Raw genomic sequence first — 22,477 nt, 5'->3', positions numbered from 1 at the left:
CCAGTGTGTTTCTGAGCTGCCGTGCTAATGTAAAACTTCAGCCCAATTAAACCATCATTCATAGCTGTTCTGCCTTTGATAGTCTGAAATAGTTTTATAACTTTGGTTGTATAATGTATAACTCTCAGACAGATGCTTTTGAAACAATTCAAAACGTAGCCAGTGATAGCTGTGTCTGCTATGACACTGACAGATCCTGCAGCAGTGCGCTATCATTTGTGATTTCTCTAGTAAGAATCAGTCCTCTATTTCTGTACCTCATGTTCCACATTTTCAAGGGTGAATCTAATTTTAGAGTTCCCAATTGTGACATTACCCAGAGTAAAATCTGGACTGTTAAACAGCTGTGTCCCCTTAATTCTCTAGCCTGTGGTGCCTTTTACATTGCTGTGCTGTCAAAATATCAACTCCTCGTCTGTTCACACAGCATTCAGCATGCAGAATCACTCCTAGCTAAATACATGAGCACTCTGACCAGTCGCTCATGAATTACATACAGGGTGACACCTGCAATTTCTAGTCCCAGCCTTGTCCCCCAGAAATATGCATCTTGTACTGGTCAGTAGTCTTCTGAATAGTACAAGCTCATCGAAAGTCCATCATTTCACTGAAGGAAAATGATAATGCATCAGCCTTGTTATCCCAAATAGAGTTTCCTACACACTTTAACCCAAACAAACTGGTTAAGATAAAACAATAAGATAAGTTTATTAACTACAGAATGATAGATGTTAAATGATTACAAGTAATTACAAAGAAAATAAAAGAGTAAAATGCAAGCTAATATCTATCTTAACAAGCTAAGTAAACTTAAAAGCAAAAGTCTGACCACATGCTACAGCAGTCTGTACTAGCTGAAAAGTCTTCCAGCTAGGACCACCCTTCCCCCAGTTCAGTGATGATTTTTATCTTTTGAGCGTTGTAGCTGCTATGAACAGAGATGGGGTGGAGAGATGAAATGGAGGCCGCCATCTGTCATTCTTATACCACTCTCCCCTCTTATTCTCACTCTCCCCTCTTTGAGGATTACCCCCAGTTGGAGTGCCGGTGACAAGCAATCTCCAGTGGACATGAGGTTTGAACCATTCCACATGGTGAAATGTAAATTTCTTGTTTATACCTTTCCCCCATTGGGAGAGTGGCCGCTTAAGCAGGTGATAGCTCTTCAACACCTGCCTGGGTGTTGGTCTGTCCTTTTATTCCTGAGAAACTGGTTTGAGCTTGCTTTTCTTAGCTTGGAGCATGTTGCAGCAAAATGATACAGCATGTATCAATACAAAATGTATGTACCTTTACATACAATGTTGATACACGTATTTTACCAACACAGTAATGTTCAGCAGATTTTTTTCAAGTGATACTTCTCAAGGCATATTTTGTACAAAACTTATCATAGTCTTGTAAAAGTGGTGACCATAATAGTAGAGCCCAGCACACCACCTTTAGACACTTGGGGCATGATTTTCAGAAATGCTAAGTAGCTGCAGCTTCCATTGACTTCATTTAGAGTTGTGGGTATTCAGCACTTCTTAGAAGATGTCTGTATATTCTAAAGATTGGCTCCAAATACCAAATTATCTGATCAAATACCAGTACTCTATCACAGCTGTGGATGTCAATTGGACAATAAAGCATACACGCAATTTTGTTGAGTTCTTTTTCAGATTTTTAACTGAGCTGGAAGACAATATTTTAAAATATTTACATATAATTTAAGACAGCATATTATTTCTTCTTCGAGTGATTTCTCTGTGGGTGCTTCACTTTAGGTGATTGAGTGCCCTGTGCTTCTAGCTGGAGAATTTCGACAGCAGTATCTGGCTGGGCTGCACATGCGCTCTCCCTGTCTCGTGCCTGTTGCAGCAGTTGATTAGCGCTGCGTGGCTGTGTGCCCCCCCCCAACCTTTCTCAACCGCCAGGCTAGTAGGTTAAGACTTTCTATTTTTCTTCTCTCCATATAAAAAATAAATAAATATTTCTTTATAACTTCATCCCGTCACAGGATAGTCCCTCTGAAATGCCAGGATCTCCTGGATTTAAATGTTGTATCCCCTGCTGTGAGGCAATTCTTATCTCTGATGGACACTCACAATGTATCACAGGTCTGGGGGAAACACATGTACCCCAAAAGTGCATTCATTGCCATAATCTGAAGACCCTCACCGGGAAAACAAGGGACCTCAAATGTAAGCTTATTCTCATGGAGAAGTCCCTCCATTCTGCCTCAGATTCAGGAACGCAAACTTCTCCTGGTGACTAATCACTGAAGGTGGCTTCTGACAGATCCCCCTCCTCAGCTTCATGTGGGAAGGACCTGTCTCCTAAAAGACCTGCAAATAGGAGAGCTTCCACTCCTGCTACCAAACTTGCATCTAAAAAGAAGCTGTGGCAAAGTACCTATGAGTCGGCAGGGGCTTTTGGTACTATCATTACCATTAAAGCCACAGACGGTAAGCAGGGAGGCTCCAAAAAGGAAGGCAGAGAAGAGACTGCCGTTTCCACTACATCACCGGCGGCAACAACAAAATCCTCTGTACCGAGTGCCTCTGCAGTTTCTAAGGCACCAGTGCCGCCACCTGACTCTCTCCTGCACATCACTAATGCATCGGCACTGAAGCCTCCTAAGTCCTCTGTGCAGTCAATGTAGATGCCTATCCCTACAGCACTGCACAACCTCCAGGTACTGCAGCAATTCTCGGCATCGCAACAAATGCAAGTACCTCTTCTGGTACTGAGAATACAGCAGTTCCTTGCACCTAAGGACCTGACAGTGATACTGGAACCTGAGTCCCTTCTCCTTGGTACTGACAATGCATTGATGCTTTCAGCACCATGCACACCACCAGCTGCATCTGCCTCCCCCGCAAGAGGAGGATGAGGAGGGGGAACTTTCTTCATCTCAGCATTCCTCGTCCCTGCAGACCAGTATCAGATCTGAGCCACAAGAGCACCCTAGACACCATCCCAGACCAGACATACAAGGGTGGTATGGACGCCCATGGGGAACCCCACCTGTGCCTTTCCCACCACAATAGTTGTTCTAGGACCTGCAGGCAGCATACAGGCCATATTTTCCCAAGCCACACTCCTCGCCAAAGCCAGTAGGACCACCCGACGTCTCCCAGGAACAGACTTTTGAGGAAACCAAGCAGGATTTAGACCAGGAGGCTATTCCTATAACCAGCTCGTCTTCCTCACCTCACAAGACCATCATGCCTCTGCCCCCTACTACCGGATATGATTTCAAACAGTTTCAGGAACCGTTTGAAAGAATAGCTGACACACTTCAAATACCTCTTAAAGAGGTTACCGAATCCCAGCATAAGTTCTTGGACATACTCCGCACATTGACATCTTCCAAAATTGCCTTGCCCATAAACAAAGCCATTATGGAGCCCACCACAACCATCTGGAAAACCCCTGCCACTATCCCACCTATGTGTAAGAGAGTTGACAAAAAATATTATGTCCCTTCGAAGGGGCTAGAATTTTTTTTCCCACCCCGCCCCAACCAAATTCTCTTGTGGTGGATGCTGTTAACAAAAGAACATAAGAGTGGTCCTACTTGGTCAGACCAAAGGTCCACATAGCCCAGTATCCTGTCTCCTGACAATGGCCAATGCCAGGTGTCCCAGAGGGAATGAACAGCACAGGCAATCATCAAGTGATCCATCCCCTGTTGCCCATTCCCAGCTTCTAGCAAACCCAGATTAGGGACACCATCTCTGCCCATCCTGGCTAATAGCCATTGATGGACTTATCCTCCATGAATTTTTCTAGTTCTTTTTTGAATCCTGTTATAGTCTTGGCCTTCGCAATATCCTCTGTCAAAGAGTTCCAGAGGTTGACTGTGCATTGTGTGAAAAAATACTTCCTTTTGTTTGCTGCCTACTAATTTCATTTGGTGGCCCCTAGTTCTTGTGTTATGAGAGAGAGTAAATAACACTTCCTTATTTACTTTCTCCACACCAGTCATGATTTTATAAACCTGTATCATATCCCCCCTTAGTTGTTTCTTTTCCAAGCTGAAAAGTCCCAGTTTTATTAATCTCTCCTCATAAGGCAACATTATTCCAGGTCCACACCTCATCATAAGGAGGCCTACCACAAGGCCTACTCATCAGCAACATTGCAGTTTAGAATTGCCAATTATGAAACTCTCTTGGCAAAATATGCCCACACAACATATTCAAAATTAGCAGACTTTATTGAACTTACACCAGAGGAAAAAAGAGAGCAGTTTGCATCACTCATTTCTGAAGGCCACCTTATATCTTGAACAGCCTTTCAGACAACATTGGATTCCGCTGACAGTGAGGACCATTGCAACTGCCATAGTAATGTGCTGGGACTCCTAGCTGCACCTCTTGGGGTTTCCAAGGGAGGTGCAATCAACCATAGAGGATCTTACTTTCGAAGGTCCAAAGCTGTTTTCCAGGAAGATTGACGAGTCACTTCACTCCTTAAAGAACTTGAGAGTCACTCTTAGATCTCGAGGCATCTATACACCTACAAGAAAATGCAAACAGGGCAAGTATTCTACGTCACAACGTCTTAAGCTCTGTACACACAGAACCAGAGTCAGTATGATCCTCAAAGACCACCCAAACGAAGATCAAATTCTTCACAGCCATCCACATCGCAGCAACCCATCTCCAAAATACAAATTTGAAGATTTGGTCACGGGATTGACAGACCTCCCCCAACTACTGTCGCTAACGCCACACTCCACCAACCATCTGTTTACAGACCATCTGGTACCCTTTAACCCATTCTGGCGTATTTATCATGTCTGACAAATGGGTACTAGAGATTAAGACCGGCTACCCCATCCAGTTCCTTTCCATCCTCCCTGCCTGTCGCTCTTCAGGGACCCCTCTCATGAGTCACTCTTGAGACAGGAAATAGAATACCTTCTGCAACTAAGCACGGTAGAACCAAGGCCAGTACAACACGGAGGGAAGAGCTTCTATTCTCATTATTTTTTAATACAATTAAACAAATTCGTCAAAACACATTTCAGGATGGTGACTTTAGCAACAATAATTCCTGCACTGGAATGAGGGGAATGGTTTGCAACCCTTGACCTGCAAGATGTATATTTTCACGTCACCATGCACCCAATACACAGGTGATTCCTCCAATTTGTATTGGGACAGGACCACTTCCAATACACGATACTACCCTTTGGTCCCTCCACGGCCCCTCGAGTGTTTTCCAAAATTCTAGCAGTAGTGGCGGCCCACCTACACAAGCAAGAGGTCATGATCTACCCGTATTTAGATGATTGTCTGATCAAGGCTCACGCTCAAGAAGAAGCCGTCAAAGCCATGCAAAAGACAATGTCACTTTTCATAGATCTCAGTCTGTAAATAAACCTTCAAAAGCCAACACTAACACCAGTTCAACAACTGGACTTTCTTGGGGCCTACCTACACTCTATAGAGGCGAAAGCATCACTACCACTTCAGAGATTTGTTGCCCTGACAGACTTGATCGATACCATGATACACAGTCTACAAGTATCTGCTGGGACCTGCCTTCGTCAGCTAGGTCACATGACGGTGACCTGCCTTCGTCTACTAGGTGTTCATGTTGTAAATCATGCCAGACTAAGCGTGCGCTGCAGGCAAGCTTGCCTCAGGACAGTGTGCATTCCACACAAACACAGACTGAACAAACTCCTAAGCATGCCAGTGAAGTTCAAGAACTCGTTACAGTGGTGGACTCACCTGCACAACGTGTACACAGGCATCCCCTTCCTAAACCTCCCCTCGCGTCCCGAAATGGTAATTACCATGGATGCCTCCCTACTGGGATGGGGTGCCCACTTAGACAGCCTCATAGCATAGGGCAGTGGTCTCCTTTGGAATCAACACTCCACATTAACATTCTGAAACTGCAAACAGTTCATAATACCTGGGCGCACTTCATGCCTCTAGTTGAAAACAAAACCATACAGATCATGACGGACAGACAGGGAGGAGCGAGATCGTACTCCCTATGCACAGAGGCCATAAAGTTGTGGACGTTATGCATTGAACACAACGTCAACGTATCAGCCACCTACCTACCGGTATCTCAGAGTATCGTGGTAGACGCTCTAAGCTGAAAGTTCACACACGACCACAAGTGGAAAATAAACACCTCCATGATTTAGAACATATTTCAACAACGGGGATTCCTATTGATAGACCTATTTGTCACAAATCTCCAATGTTTTGCTCCAGAGTGGGTCTGGGACCAAAATCCATAGGAGATGCATTTTTCATCACATGGGATGCACCTCTCCTGGATGCCTTCCCTCCCATCCCACTACTGCCCAGAGTCACACACAGGATCAGATCTGATCCAGCCAAAGTCATCCTGATTAGCTCCAGCAAGGCCTAGGCAAACATGGTATCCATGCCTACAACAGATGTCAGCATGTCCACCGCAAGTCCTTCCACTTTTTCCAAATCTTTCTCAGGATGCAGGCCAAACTTTGCAAACCTGGAGATGCTCTGTCTGAGAGTTTGGCTCCTCAATGGTTTCAAGGTGAGGAGATGATCTGCTCCAAAGAAGTTAAGGAGTCTTGCTAAACAGCAGACGGACAATTACACACTCGACATACCTCCACAAATGGAGGAGAGATTCCACATGTGGTGCCTAAACAAACAAATGGAAGCGACCATTTCTACCCTGCCCATAGTCTTGGACTACATCTTTACCTTAAGAAATCAGGTCTCTCAATGAATTCATTACAATTACAACCTTCCACCACAAGGTGGATGGCATTTCGGTCTTTGCACACCCAACTACTAAAAAATTCCTGCAGGGCGTTCGTAACCTCTACCCAGAACCTAGAGCCCCAACTGCTCTGTGGGACCTCACCTTAGTGCTTCGATCTCTGATAACTGCCCCATTCAAACCTCTGGCTACATGTTAGCTACTACATCTTTCCATGAAAGTAGCCTTTCTAGTAGCCGTCACATCAGCAAGGTGTGTCGGAAAAATAGGGGCCTTTATGGCAGACACATCATATATGATTTTTCTTAAGAATAAGGTGACTCTGAGACCCCCAACCCTAAATTCTTGCCTAAAGTCTCTTCTTCTTTTCACCTCAACCAGCCAATCCATCTTTCCACATTCTTCCCTAAACTTCATAAGGATAGGCAAGAGGTGTCATTCCACATAAGAGTGGTCCTACTTGGTCAGACCAAAGGTCCACATAGCCCAGTCCTATCGTCCATTCAGAATTAACTCCGATCCACTCCTTTCACCTGAGGTGCACTGAAGTGGAGCACCCACAGGGACATCACTCGAAGAAGAAGAGAGGGTTACTCACCTTGTGCGGTAACTGAGGTTCTTCAAGATGTGTGTCCCGTGGGTGGTCCCCTACCCTTCCTCCTCCCCTCTACTTTGGAGTTCTAATTAGTCCTCTGCAGAAGAGAAGGAACTGGGGGGGGGGGGGGCTGCACGGCGCTAATCAACTGCTGCAAGACGGGGAGAGCACATGTGCAGCCCAGCCAGGTACTGCTGTCGAAATTCTCCGACTGGAGTTAGAGTGTTCGATCACCTAAAATGGAGCACCCACGGGAGACACATCTCGAAGAACTTCAGTTACTGCACAAGATGAGTAACCCTCTCTTCTCCCCAGTACATGTACTCTGTTAATGCAGTGCAAATCCTGCTTGCAAATGCCTTAAACCATGTGTTTGAGATCTAATGTTAGCATTGGAGCTCTAGCTTTGGAGCTGTAGTTTACATTTGTAAAAAAATTAAATTTTGGTTAGTATTCAGATGAAGGAATCTGATTGGCTAATCAGCAAACACCTTGTCTATACCAAAACAAGCCACATCTCTGTCTCCTTCCTGGTTTCTCTGAGCATGCCTCCTCATGTGTCAGGCTTCTTGCCTTCACCTGTCTTCAGATGGAATTCCAGTTCTCCCACTCCATACCATTCCTGGACTACTGTACCTTGTGTATCAACTGTGCTTGTACAGCAGCTCTGACTGTGATTCTTCCCTTGTGATCAGTGGTGTGTATATAGTGACTAGAGAGCCACCTTATGGTTTATTTTACCAGTTGGAACAAAGCTTTTAGAGAAAAGGGATTTTAAAACAAACGGTATACACACAAATCTATCTTGTCTCTAGGCTTGCTATCCCTAAGGGTGGCCTAGGCAGGTCTAACTTCTTCAGGCACTCCAGTGGGTGCTGAGTGTCAGCCTGGCTGTTCAGCTTCTCAACTAGCCTCCCGCATAGAGAGAGTGAGGGCTTTTCTACACATGCAGAGGCTCAGCTGCACCAGTGCAACTGCGCTGCTACAGCGCTTCTGGTGAAGATGCTCTATGCTGATGGGAGAGAGCTCTCCCATTGGCATAATAAAACCACCTCTGCAGTCCACGGTTTACACTGGCGCTTATGTCGGTGTAACTTATGTTTCTTGGGGGGTGGTTTATTTACACCCCTTGAGCAACATAAATTATGCTGACATAGCCCGAGGCACTTTGTATCCAGTCAGATTTCCTTTGTTTCTGTCAGCTCCTGCTCTTCAGCCCTGCTTCTCAAAACCAGGTCATTAGGCTCTGCAGGAGATTGAGGCAGACTCCAGAGCTAACAACTCTGCCATTGTTCCATACAAATCCTCAAATGTTTGCTGAGGGGTGTTTTATTCTGAGCCATTATTCTACTTCCTACTTGCTTTCTTTACAGCCCTCCGTTAAGCTAAACAAATACATTCATACAGTAAACATCCTAATGACCAGGTCAATATAGTATTACAGGGCAACGCCACAGTCAGTCACAGTATCATCCTGTTTTATTTAGCTTTATAGTTGCCTTAGTCATGAATCCCCAGGAAATGCCCAGCACCTCAATTGTTAATGCTTAAGTTTAGGAGAAAAGCGACCAGAGATGTAAAGTGAAATATAGTTATACGCTTAATATGAAGTATTTAAATTGAAACTATTCAAGCTCTGTACTAGAGAGAGCAACAAAAATATAAGTGCCTTCACTGATTGATGAGATGGTTTTCAGTATATATTCCCTTCGTTTGTTATCCCTGAAATAGAACTGTTTTAAAGCATTAATTCAAACTTTTTGTTTTAATAATAGAACTTGCCCTCTGCAGTTGTAAGCCATGTTTTAAACCCTCAGCCAGGAGAGAGAATTCTGGACATGTGTGCTGCACCTGGGGGAAAAACAACTCATCTTGCAACATTAATGCATGACCAGGTAAGAAAAATCATTGAGCATTTTTTATCTCAAGTAAGGAAGGTTTGACCTGCATTTCACTAGCATGACTCACTTCGCTTATCTATTGATATCCACAGATAACACAGAATAGCAAACCATTTATATTTGAACATGCTGCTTACTTTGCCGCATGTCAGAATTATTGAAATAAATACAGGTCTGTCTTATCACATAGTCACTTATTACAAATAGAACCTTATTTGCCTTAAACTGATCTGGTTTTAGTGGACATTTGTGACCAAAACTTTTTTTAAAAGTGTTCTAATCTTTGTTTAGCAGAAGCATTAATAATGTGTAGGGCAGTGTTGAGAAATGTACACAAGCCTTGAAGCTGATGATGTATGGGAAGCATAAGGAGTTATTTCTAAAATGCCCTAAGACTCCACAACTCTTCACAAAACACAGAAAGACAAAGTCCTTGCCCTAAGGAGTTTTTCAGTCTTGGAGACAAATAAAATAAGATATAAATAGGGCTTCTGATTTTAACAGATTAACACTGTTAAAACACCCCAATGCAAATCAATAAATCACTGTTTATCCAATAGACACTGGAAATATGTGTCTACTGGCTTGTCTACACAGATCAGTAATGCTGAGTAGAGGGGTGTGATTTCTAAAGTGTATTAATGTGTTGTGCATTAGTTGGTCCATGTAAACCCTGATGGCATGCACTAAAGATTTCCTGGTGAGATTTAATGTATAATGTATAAATGATACTGTATTTAAGCAAGGTCATTGTTCTTCGAGTGATTTCACATGTGCCTTCCCCTCTTGGTATGTGTGCATCCCGTGCACAATCATTGAAATTTTTTCCTTTAGTGGTACCTGTTTGGGTGACTTGAGCACCCTCTGCTGCTGTGCACTGGTATAAAGGGCTCAACTGCCATAGCTCCATCAGTTCCTTCTTACCTCTTGTGATGGTCACTGGAATCACTTGGCTTGCCTTAGCAAGTGCTCTTAGTATTTGTGTGCATTGTAAATTAATTGTAGATAGTTTTCTAGATAAGTGGTTTGCAACCTTTTCTCTGCTGCAGCACACCTTTAATTATTTTGAGGCATACCACCATATTGTCTCCAAATGAACTCTGCCTCTTATTGTCTCGGTTTGAGCCGATTCCCACCTTTGCCATTCACAATTAACTGTATTGTACAGACTATGTTACATTCTAACATCGTTAACTATATTGTACAGACTGTGAGAAGTATTTTCAGTTGACTCACACATTCACATCAAGATGCCAAATAATTTTTTTTTATTATATGAGGAACAACAAATAATACAAAAGTTGAACCAATCAAGAAACCTCAACTAACGATATTATATATCAAGATTTATGGTATTACCTTTTTATCTTTGAGGTACTTCTTTTTTAGTATGTCTTTAGAAGTGAGCAGCATCAAATGCCAAATTCTAGGTCAGAGATCTGAGCCTCGCACTATCTGATGGGGAATGGAACTCCAAAATGCTGCCCTAAATTCGATTAATAAAGCAATGATGCATGCTGAGATTCACAGTCTGTGATGAGTGACCACAATATATATAAAATATATATTTAAAAAAAATAACAAAAAAAACATTTAATCAGACTGGGGGTTGGGGTGCAGGGGGGTAGCTCAGAGATCCAGGCTCCAAGCGTCCTGTCACCCCTCTGGCTCCTATGCAGAGGCGTGGCCAGTGGGAGCTACGGTGGCGGCACTTGGGGTGCGGGCAGTGTGTGGAGCGGAGCCCCCTAGCTGCCCCTATGCGTAGGAGCCAGAGCGGGGCAACCCCCAAACCCCGCTTTTCAGCGGGAACTCAAGGGCCAGATTAAAACGGCTGTCTGGCCGAATGCAGCCTGTGGGCTGTAGTTTGCCCACCCCTGGCTTAGACCTAAACCCGTGCAATTTATCTGTGCTAGAGAAGATCCTTGTTTCTACTTTGCATTTTCCTGTTCAGTTCATTGAGGTGGCAGAATATATCAGCCATGTCATGTCAGCAATCAAGTCCATGTACATTGATTTCTCAGAAGTTAGGAACATTTTGATCTCCCCTCTCAGCTTTACAAGCATGAGAGAACTTTTCCATGGGAAAGGCAGCATACTTCAAAAGTAAACTCTGGTGTTCCACTCCTGTTTCCTTACACATCAAGAAGAAAAGGCATGATTTTAAGGGCTGCAATTGTATAAAGTTCACTATCTTTACTGCGCCATCTAATACTAAAGACTTCTTCTGGCAGTGTTTCAGCGACGAGATCTTCATGGTGCAGGAAACTGTGAGCTACCAACATATCTGGGTTTTGATCCCAGACCTTGCTTCCAAATCCTTCACTTTGCCAATCGTGGAGCATGCCCCATCAGTACAAATACTGATAAAATTTTTCCAGTGGAGTTCTCCTTCCTCAAGGTAGACTGTTGTCACACTGAATATTTCTTCTCCAGCCGTGTGACCTGGTAGTTCTTTGCCAAACAAAAAAATTTCTTTGATAGTATCTCCATTAACGTACTTTACATTACATTTTCTGCTTGATTTTAATTTTTCTTGGAGCATCATCTCAGTATCACCTGACGTGTCATCAGTGAGGCGACTTACCATGTTGTCTGAAAGGGGAACTTTTTCAATTTCCTTGACTCATGTGCACCTAACATTATTCTCCTGATTTCTTAGCATCCTGGTAAAATTAATGTCTCTGATTGTATGTGGCTTTCTTGCCTTTGCTACAAGCTCAGCGATCATGTAGCTTGTTTCCAGTGCTTTGTCATAAAATGTTGTGCAGTCTGTCATCAGTCGCGTTTACTTTTCATGCTGATCCCTCAAACGTTTTAAAAAATATTATGTCCTTTTTGGCAAAGGATGAATGTTTGCTTGTAAGGCGTTGTTTTAACTTATGTGGCACCATGGCATGGTTTGAGAGTTTCTCCTTGCACACAAGACATTTTGGAAGAGAGCAAGATGGTTCTCCTATAGACGGCAATCCAAATTGCAGATGGGTCTCACAGAAGTGTCGGTTCACCACTTTAACTTTCTTTGTTTCGTGTTCAGTTTTATCACTGCAAGTAGATGTGGAACTACCAAAATCTTCTTTTTTCTTCAAATATTTGTCCATTTTTTGGGTCATTAATTCAAAATTCATCACTATAACTTTGAGATTTGTAAGATTTGAAAAACACACCACCATGTGACTCCTGTAACTCAAGTTCATATGAGCGTAGCATAACATTGCGTCTATCATAGGCCACTCCTAATTTTGTCTCATGAATATTCATGAGCCAATCCAGAACGAGGCTAATAGGGTTAAAAATCAAAACATCATGGCAGCTAACATTAGGTCTTTTGTGCCAGAATTAACATTTTCAAGAGTGGAAACTAACATTAAAGCTAAATATAAGAACTCTGACAAAAGCATGCTCAGTGGAGAAAGTGACACACACTTGAGAATAATATTTTGGGATGACAAGCAATTAATAATTAATCATTTCTTCTCATTCCCAAAATAGTCTTCCCAACTTTCTCCGCTATTTTTAAATGCAATATAAAGTCCCACTCAGAGTTGCCAATATCTAGAAATCAAAAAATAAATGTCAGACCTCAACAAATCAGAAGATTGACCCCCAAAACATGTAGTTATTTACAAAGAGAGTATATTGTTTTTTTCAGTCTACCGATTTGTGAACTGCCCCGCCCTTCCCCAGAGAGTGAGTGTGTGTTAGAGCTGTCCATGCTCCCAAATGAATTAGGTATGAGGATTTTGGTCCTACTGCAGGAGTTCTCATCCTACATCTAACTGTTCCCTGTCCAGCAATTAATTCTGCCCCTTAACCTCCAAATCAGTTCTGTGCTGCTAGTCTCCAAATCACTTCTGCCCCCCACCCCGTATCACTTCAGTTCTCACCCTCCGCTAGTCCCGCTCCCACCTTGCCCCACTACTTCTGCCCCTCCAGCTCCCCCACCAGTTCTGCCCCCATCCCCACCTCACACCAGTTTTGCTGCCCCTGGCTCCTCCACCTCACACCTAGCCCCCACCCTCCAGTTCAGCCCCCCTGCCTCACATCTGCTTCTCCTGGTGTTCTTCCCCACTCCCTTCCCAATCCTGAGTGGTTGCAGCGGGGGTCCCTGCTTCCCATCGGGGGGGGGGCAGCTCCAGGGGCTCTTCCACCACCTTTGGCCGGCGGCTGCAGAGAGGGGCAGAAGAGCCAACCCATTGCTCACAGGAGGGGAGGGGGAAGGAGAGGGAGATTGAGCTCTGATTGGTTGCTCTGCCCCAAAGGAGATGGGGTAGTGTGACAGATGGCCAATCAGAAGGCAGCTTCCCCTCCTTCTTTCCCCTTCCTTTGCCCCCACTCCGCAGGACTCAGATTTGCTATCTTAATCTCGCATTGGGGAATGGAATGTGACTCATGCATAATATTTGAAAGGGGCATAATCCTAGAGAGCAAAAGTACAGAATGTGATCTGGCTCCAACACTAATTAAAATATAAGCAACTTTTTTTGTTCTCTCATCTAGTTTTTTAAAAAATGTCACAGCGCACCTGTTCAGGCCTGACAGCACACCAGGAAATACTGTTCTAGATTTATAGGGTTAGTACTTGGGTAATGTGGGTAGTGTAAGTTTTCCTTTTGGCCCCAGGTTTGTTTGGTTTTTTCCATTACTCAGTACCAAGGGATGCCTTGGTCACCAGGCTTCAAGCCCTGCATCTCTGTGGTAGGTCGACATCCATCAGCGATCCAAACTCAAACTACTTGAAGTGTTTAGAGAAGTTCATATTCAGGATCATTGCCAGATCTGCAAAGACTTAAAGACTTGGACAAGGACAGACAGAGAAGCCAGGCTAAATTTTTTGTACATGGAGGTGGCCCTAAGATCTGTATCTGATCCTGGTTGGTCAGACTCAGCACCGAGTGTTTCGGTGTTTGTTAGGAGTGCTCCTCCAACGTTGCCTGAGTCCTAACACTGCTTACCCTCCTCAGTGCCTCAGAGGAGGCATAATACCTCTAAGCAGACCACCGAGAGGGGAAATTCTGCTTCATGCACATATATAGTCCAACATGCCAGGCTGCATCTCAGGGCTCTTCAAAGGTGGCTGGCCTTTGTTTATTCACCATGTGCTTGCAAGTACTGACTTCACTAGATTGGTGGACAGACCCCCCGCTCCCCCACATGTTTATGCGGGCGTTCCCTTTGTTCACCTTCAACCTTGCTGATGCTGGTGACGGATGCATCTGCCCTGGGGTGTGGAGCCCCTCTGGGCTCTCTCCAAACTCAAGGTTTGTGGTCTTCAATGGATCTCTCTCTTCATATCAATGGCAGAGAGCTAAGGGATGTTCGCCTTTCCTGTCAAGCCTTCCTGTTGCATGTTAAGGGGGAAACCCTGTTTGTTTTTACAGACAATACTGTGGTGATATTTTACCTCAACAGGTGGGGAGCTTGCTCTTGTCCTGCTTTGTCAGGATCCAATTCACCTATGGGACTTTTGCTTTGCCGGTTCAATCAATCTGGAAGCCTTTTACTTTCCAGGAGTGCAAAATGAGCTGGCAGACCAACTAAACAGATAATTTAAGAGTTTCCAAAAGTCTCTCTGCCCGATTGCAGCCAGAAGAATTTTCCAATAGTAATGGGACTTCTTAGATAGACTTATCTGCAACAAGGCCAACAGGAAATGACCAATAGTTTTGCTCCCTACAAGGCCTCAGTCCCAGTTCCATCACAGATGCTTTCCTGCTACCCTGGAGGAACAAGCTGTACTATGGTTTTCCTCCAATCACCCAATTTAGCACTGCTAAAGAGCAAGCTGGACTAGGCCCAAGTTATATTTCTTCTTTGAGTCAATGCACACATGTATTCCAAGTAGCTGTGTTCACGCAGCAGAGCCAGAGACTTTTGCCTAGTAGTACCCATAGAGGAGTGGTAGTTGCACCTCATGTCTGTAGACCTGTTTCTGGCTATATGAGGCCCCACTGCCCTGATACCCCTCAGTTCCTTTTCATGGCCTGTCTGCTGCAGTCGGAGCTCTGTGTGGTGGTTGTTTTCAAAACCTTGCAATTCATCCTCTTAGGCTAGTTCGCTGTACATAGTTAATAGTTTAGTTAGTGTTAGTGTAAAAGTTATAGAGTATAGCATAGTGGTAGCGGTAGTGCTCATTCAAGCACTGCCTTTCGTGTGGAGTGGCAATTCCCTATAGTGACCCCCACACAAGGTGCTTGCTCTGTCTTGGTGAAGCCCACCTTAGAGAGTGCTGTTTGATCTGTAGATCATTCAAGAAGAGGACTTGGGTGATGCGGAACCTTCGCCTTAATTGGCATCTCCTTGAATGCCGTCTGACCTTGTACTGAGGCCTTCCTCAGGTTGCAGATCACCCTCTGGCTTGGAAGGTGCTGCTGCCTCCTGTTCTAGGGCAGGGGTTCTCCGAAGAGGTACAAGAGTTGTTCTCTATCATTGGCACCAAATAAGAGGTCTCATAAGAGCAGTGGTGAGCATTCCAGGGCCTGGGGGGACTCTTCTGTCTCCCCTAAGAAGAGCATGAACCAGCACAGGACCGACTCTGGCGTGTGGGATGTGTGGGCACCTCTGACCCTCTTTTGGTCCATGGTAGGGAGGGCAGACACTTGTATCGTCCACTCCATTTCTGGCCTCCAGGTGTCTGTTGAGTCCAGGACCAACGGGAATGATGCCAGTACCAACAGTGTCTGTGACTTGGGCGTATCAGGCTGTGGCAGACGTACTCTACCTTTCGATCCTATCTATGCCACTGGTCCAGGCCTTTGTGAAGCTGGTGAGCACGATGGCCTCCCAGTCAGAGCGTGCTGCTGAACCTTTCAGGCCTTCAGCACTGCACCAGAAAGCACCCCTCCCGGTGATTGGTATGGACCCAGCACCAGAAGTAGTAAAAGGTTCTTCAGTACTGGGCCTTTCCTTGTCACCAGAACATTCAACACCACAGTTGGTTCTGTGGAGGTTTTCACCACACCCGATGTCAACATGCTCTGTTACCACTGTTTGCACTGGGACCGACCTTGCTTGCTTCACTGACATTTTTGGCACTGGTAGTGCCGACTACATCAGGAGTGTCGATTCTGACCCTATTCTGGGCCATGGATGAGTCAGCTCGCTTGTTGGCTCCTTCTGGAGTCACTCCCCCAGTGTCTCCAAAGTCCTGGGACTCTTCTGTTTCAGAGTTGGGATCCTTGTCCTCCCACTCCACTTCACCAGTGCGGCCACCAGAGATGGCATGCACTCTGAGGTCGGGATGGAGGCCTCTAGCCTGGCACCTGCTGGCCACCAATGTTTTACCCATACCAGTGGCCCCCTTGGGCTCAGTGGGAAGCTCCTCGCTCCCAGAAGTCTCATTTGTCATCCAAGTCAAAAGAGGGGTTGCCTGCTCATGCAGCATTGATGGCTACGGATCAGTTGTGAGTCCAGACACCCATGGCTTCCTTTCCTGTGAAGCCACTGGAGTTTCCCTATCTGGAGACTATGTCAGAAGCAGGACCCATCTATAGCTGAGCCAACAGCCTCGTCCTTGTCCCTGGAAATGCGGTGCTGCCTAGTCTGTCCTCCCTTTCTATCCCTCAGGACTTCAAGGCATACTAGGACCTTTTATGCCGGGTCGCCGCATTCCTCCATATTCAAGCAGAGTGAAGTCAACCTTGGCTCCTGTCATAAATATAAAGGGAAGGGTAAACACCTTTAAAATCCCTCCTGGCCAGAGGGAAAACCCTTTCACCTGTGTAAAGGGTTAAGAAGTGAGGATAACCTCGCTGGCACCTAACCAAAATGACCAATGAGGAGACAAGATACTTTCAAAGCTGGAGCAGGGGGAGAAACAAAGGTTCTCTTTGTCTGTGTGATGCTTTTGCTGGGAACAGAACAGGAATGGAGTCTTAGAACTTAGTAAGTAATCTAGCTAGATATGCGTTAGATTCTGTTTTGTTTAAATGGCTGAGAAAATAAGCCATGCTGAATGGAATGTATATTCCTGGTTTTGTGTCTTTTTGTAACTTAAGGTTTTGCCTAGAGGGATTCTCTATGTTTTGAATCTGATTACTCTGTAAGGTATTTACCATCCTGATTTTACAGAGGTGATTTTTACTTCAATTAAAATTCTTCTTTTAAGAACCTGATTGCTTTTTCCTTGTTCTTAAGATCCAAGGGTTTGGGTCTGTGTTCACCTACGCAAAGTGGTGAGGATTTTTATCAAGCCTTCCCCAGGAAAGGGGCTGTAAGGTTTGGGGAGGATTTTGGGGGGAAAGACGTTTCCAAGCGGGCTCTTTCCTGGTTATATATCTGTTAGATGCTTCGTGGTGGCAGCAATAAAGTCCAAGGCAAAAGGTAAAATAGTTTGACAGCTCCCACTCAGCAAACAGAGTTTGCCAGGGCCCTGTCAGATTTTCAAGCAGCGTTTCTGCAGGAGAATACTCATAAACACAGCCCTCTCTCCCTGGGAGGGTGGCCCTTCCAGTTAACAAGGTGCTCCTCGAGCCTGCAAGAGCTTTTTGGGCTACACCAGCCTCTGTACCACTAGTGTCAAGTGCTTAGAGAAACGCTATTTTGTGCCTGTGGAGGGATATGAGTGTTTTTTCCCATCTAGCCCCAAACTCCCTGATGATCACAGTGGTGAATGACAAAGCCCAGCAGGGCAGGTTCAAGTCCAACCCCAAGGACAGAGTCTTTAAGTGCCTGGACCTCTTGGGCAGAAAGATATACACCTCCTCTTCATTACAGGTGAGGATTGCAAGCCAGCAAGCATTGCTGGCCAGGTATGGCTTTCTTAATTGGTTGGCTATGGCCAGATTTGAGGAGCAATTGCCCAAGGCTTCTAGTGAGAAATTTTGGGTGTTTTTCACTGAAAGCTACTTGGTGGCCAAAACATCTCTGCAGTCTGCCCTTCATGTTACATGCACTTTGGGCAAGGTGATGGCCTCAGCAATTACTGTGAGGAGAGGGCTTCCTGCCTTCAGAATTCAAGGATCCGTCTGGATGTCCAGCAAGCAATCGAGGACTTGTCCAAACACAAGGTTCACCTGTTGAAATACAAGACGGTTGAAACCCTGCATCTTTTAAGGATTCAAGGGCTACCAAAAGGTCTTTGGGGGTGTATATGTCACTGTGGGGCTCAGCAACAACAGCTGTACAGGCTGCAGCATCCTTTTGTGCAGTCCTTCCCCTCAAGACAGAGAGACTACCGCATGAAGCGGGACAGGTCTCACAAGAGGAAGCAGTCAAGCTCAGGGCCTGGCCAGTCTGTGTGCCTTCCCTCTGCGCCTGCTAAGTGCCCATTTTGACTCACTGATCCAGAGCATTGTTCCAGTTGTTGGTCCTCCCTCGTTGTCCCCCCATTCCTTTGGGGATAGGCTGGCCCGCTTTTACAGTGCCCAGGTCTCGATTTACCTCTGACAGCTGGGTTCAAGACACCATCAGATCATGTTATGCCATCCAGTTCCTCTCCACACCCCCTCCCTACCCCTCTTCCCCATCCGTCTTCAGGGACCCCGCTCACAAGACATTGTTCTTCCCAGAGATCAGCTCTCTGTTTGCGTTGGAAGTTGGGGGAGGAGGTTCCGCAAAACACTGGGGTTACGGGGTTTACTCCTGGTATTTCCTGATACCAAAATCCAAGGGCAGAATGAGGCCCATCCTTGACCTCCGTGGACTCAAACAAATTCGTCACATATGTGAGGTTCTGCATGGTCACTCTTAGCTGTCCTCTCTGCTTTGTCTCAGAACTGGTTCACTGCTCTGGACCTTCAAGACACTTAATTTCATGTGGCCATTCTATCAAGTCACAGGAAGTTTCTTCACTTCATGATAGGAGATTGTCACTTTCTGTAAACCGTTCTCCTGTTTGGCCTTTCTTCTCTCTCCCACCCCCAAGTCCTTATCAAATCCCTGGTGTTGGTCATCCTGTATTTCAGGAAGAAGGGAATCCATATCTTCCCCTACATTAACGACTGGTTGCTGAAGGGTGGCTACAATTAGGAGATTCTGGCCCACATCAGCACCATGCTACATTTACTCAAGCGCGTGGGACACTACAGTGCTAATAAACAGTGGCCACATAAACACCACCCTATGCCGGAAACCTACTGACCGCTATTCCTACCTGCATGCCTCCAGCTTTCACCCTGACCACACCACACGATCCATCGTCTACAGCCAAGCTCTGCGATACAACCGCATTTGCTCCAACCCCTCAGACAGAGACAAACACCTACAAGATCTCTGTCAAGCTTTCTTACAACTACAATACCCACCTGCAGAAGTGAAGAAACAGATTGATAGAGCCAGAAGAGTTCCCAGAAGTTACCTACTACAGGACAGGCCTAACAAAGAAAATAACAGAACGCCACTAGCGGTCACCTTCAGCCCCCAACTAAAACCCCTCCAACACATTATTAAGGATCTACAACCTATCCTAAAGGATGACCCAACACTCTCACAAGTCTTGGGAGACAGGCCAGTCCTTGCCTACAGACAGCCCCGCAACCTGAAGCAAATACTCACCAACAACCACATACCACACAACAGAACCACTAACCCAGGAACTTATCCTTGCAACAAAGCCCGTTGCCAATTGTGCCCACATATCTATTCAGGGGACACCATCACAGGGCCTAATAACATCAGCCACACTATCAGAGGCTCGTTCACCTGCACATCCACCAATGTGATATATGCCATCATGTGCCAGCAATGCCCCTCTGCCATGTACATTGGTCAAACTGGACAGTCTCTACGTAAAAGAATAAATGGACACAAATCAGATGTCAAGAGTTATAACATTCATAAACCAGTCGGAGAACACTTCAGTCTCTCTGGTCACGCAATCACAGACATGAAGGTCGCTATCTTAAAACAAAAAAACTTCAAATCCAGACTCCAGCGAGAAACTGCTGAATTGGAATTCATTTGCAAATTGGATACTATTAATTTAGGCTTAAATAGAGACTGGGAGTGGCTAAGTCATTATGCAAGGTAGCCTGTTTCCTCTTGTTTTTTCCTACCCCCCCCCCCCCAAGATGTTCTGGTTTAACTTGGATTTAAACTTGGAGAGTGGTCAGTTTAGATGAGCTATTACCAGCAGGAGAGTGAGTTTGTGTGTGTATGGGGGTGGGGGGGATGTGAGAGAACCTGGATTTGTGCAGGAAATAGCCCGACTTGATTATGTAAAGAGTTGTCACTTTGGATGGGCTAGCACCAGCAGGAGAGTGAATTTGTGTGGGGGGGGTGGAGGGTGAGAAAACCTGGATTTGTGCTGGAAATGGCCCACCTGATGATCACTTTAGATAAGCTATTACCAGCAGGACAGTGGGGTGGGAGGAGGTATTGTTTCATATTCTCTGTGTATATATAAAGTCTGCTGCAGTTTCCACGGTATGCATCCGATGAAGTGAGCTGTAGCTCACGAAAGCTCATGCTCAAATAAATTGGTTAGTCTCTAAGGTGCCACAAGTACTCCTTTTCTTTTTGCGAATACAGACTAACACGGCTGTTACTCTGAAACCTGTTCTAAACATTGTGAAGTCAGCTCAGTGGCTTCCACTGAGCAAACAGAGTTCACTGGGGCCCTGTCAGATTCCATGAGGTCAAGGGTGTTCCTGCCGACCAGTGTTTTCTAGGCAATTAGACAGTTGTGTCAGTCTGCAATCACAAGCATCCACAACAATCCATGTTTGTCTGAGCCTGCTGAATTACATGTCCGCTTGCATCCAGGTGGTCCAACTCACCAGATTGCATCTTTGCCCTCTTCATAGAATCATAGGACTGGAAGGGACCTAGAGAGATCATCTAGTCCAGTCCCCTGCACTCATTGCAGGACTAAGTATTATCTAGACCATCCCTGGCAGGTGTTTGTCCAACCTGCTCTTAAAAATCTCCAATGATGGAGATTCTACAACTTCCCTAGGAAATTTATTCCAGTGATTAACCACCCTGAGTTAGGAAGTTTGTCCTAATGTCCAACCTAAACCTCCCTTGCTGTAATTTAAGCCCATTGCTTCTTGTCCTATCCTCAGAGGTGAAGAAAAGCAATTTTTCTCCCTCCTCCTTGTAATAACCTTTTGTGTATTTGAGAACTGTTTTCATGTCCCCTCTCAGTCTTTTCTTTTCCAGACTAAACAAACCCAGTTTTTTCAATCTTCCCTCATAGATCATGTTTTCTAGACCTTTAATCGTTTTTGTTGCTCTTCTCTGGACTTTCTCCAATTTGTCCACATCTTTCCTGAAATGTGGTGCCCAGAGCTGGACGCAGTACTCCAGTGGAGGCCTAATCAGCACAGAGTAGAGCAAAAGAATTATTTCTTGTCTTGCTTACAACATTCCTGCTAATACATCCCAGAATGATGTTTGTTTTTTGCAACAGTGTTACACTGTTGACTCATATTTATCTTGTGATCCACTATGACCCCCAGATCCCTTTCCACAGTACTCCTTCTTAGGCAGTCATTTACCATTTTGTTTGTGTGCAACTGATTGATTGTTCCTTCCTAAAAGGAGCACTTTGCACTTATTGAATTTCATCCTGTTTACTTCAGACCATTTCTCCAGTTTGTCCAGATCATTTTGAATTTGAATCTGATTCTCCAATGCACTTCCAGCCCCTCCCAGCTCGGTATCGTTCACAAACTTTATAAGTGTACTCTATATGCCATTATCTAAATCATTGATGAAGATATTGAACAGAACCAGACCTGATCCCTACAGGACCCCACTCGTTATGCCCTTCCAGCTGTGAACCACTGATAACTACTCTGGGAACGGTTTTCCAACCAGTTATGCACCCACCTTATAATGGTTCCATCTAGGTTGCATTTCCCCTAGTTTGTTTATGAGAAGGTCATTTGAGACGGTATCAAAAGCTTTACTAAAGTCAAGATATACCACGTCTACTGCTTCCCCCCATCCACAAGGCTTGTTACCCTGTGAAAGAAAGCGATCATGTTGGTTTGATACGATTTGTTCATGATAAATCCGTGCTGACTATTACTTGTCACCTTATTATCTTCTAGATGTTTGCAAATTGATTGCTTAATTATTTGCTCCATTATCTTGCTGTGTACAGAAGTTAAGCTGACTGGTCTGTAATTCCCCAGGTTGTCCTTATTTCCCTTTTTATAGATTGGCACTATTTTTGTCCTTTTTCACTCTTCTGGAATCTCTCCCGTCTTCCATGACTTTTCAGACATAATTAATAATGGCTCAGATATCTCCTCAGTCAGCTCATTGAGTATTCTAGGATGCATTTCATCAGGCCCTGGTGACCTGA

The 22,477-nt window shown here is 45.0% G+C and overlaps 2 protein-coding genes across 9 annotated transcripts in view; one reads left to right on the top strand and one right to left on the bottom strand.

Annotated features, from left to right (window-relative positions):
- Positions 1-22,477, top strand: part of NSUN6 (NOP2/Sun RNA methyltransferase 6) — a 59,136-nt gene that overhangs the window by 21,764 nt on the left and 14,895 nt on the right. For all 8 annotated transcript variants that reach the window (XM_048837974.2, XM_048837972.2, XM_048837975.2 and 5 more), the window contains exon 8: positions 9,100-9,219. In XM_048837974.2, coding sequence (XP_048693931.1) covers positions 9,100-9,219 — 120 coding nt within the window. The remainder of the gene's footprint in view (positions 1-9,099; positions 9,220-22,477) is intronic.
- CACNB2 (calcium voltage-gated channel auxiliary subunit beta 2) overlaps positions 4,223-22,477 on the bottom strand; it is a 444,228-nt gene continuing 425,973 nt past the window's right edge. Inside the window, exon 14 of the mRNA XM_075125898.1 lies at positions 4,223-4,509. Coding sequence (XP_074981999.1) covers positions 4,486-4,509 — 24 coding nt within the window. The 3' untranslated portion in view covers positions 4,223-4,485. The remainder of the gene's footprint in view (positions 4,510-22,477) is intronic.

Source organism: Caretta caretta, chromosome 2, assembly GCF_965140235.1.
Source record: "Caretta caretta isolate rCarCar2 chromosome 2, rCarCar1.hap1, whole genome shotgun sequence".
NCBI lineage: Eukaryota > Metazoa > Chordata > Testudines > Cheloniidae > Caretta > Caretta caretta.
Note: the sequence above shows the minus strand (reverse complement) of the source record. Positions and strands in the feature narration are given on the sequence as shown.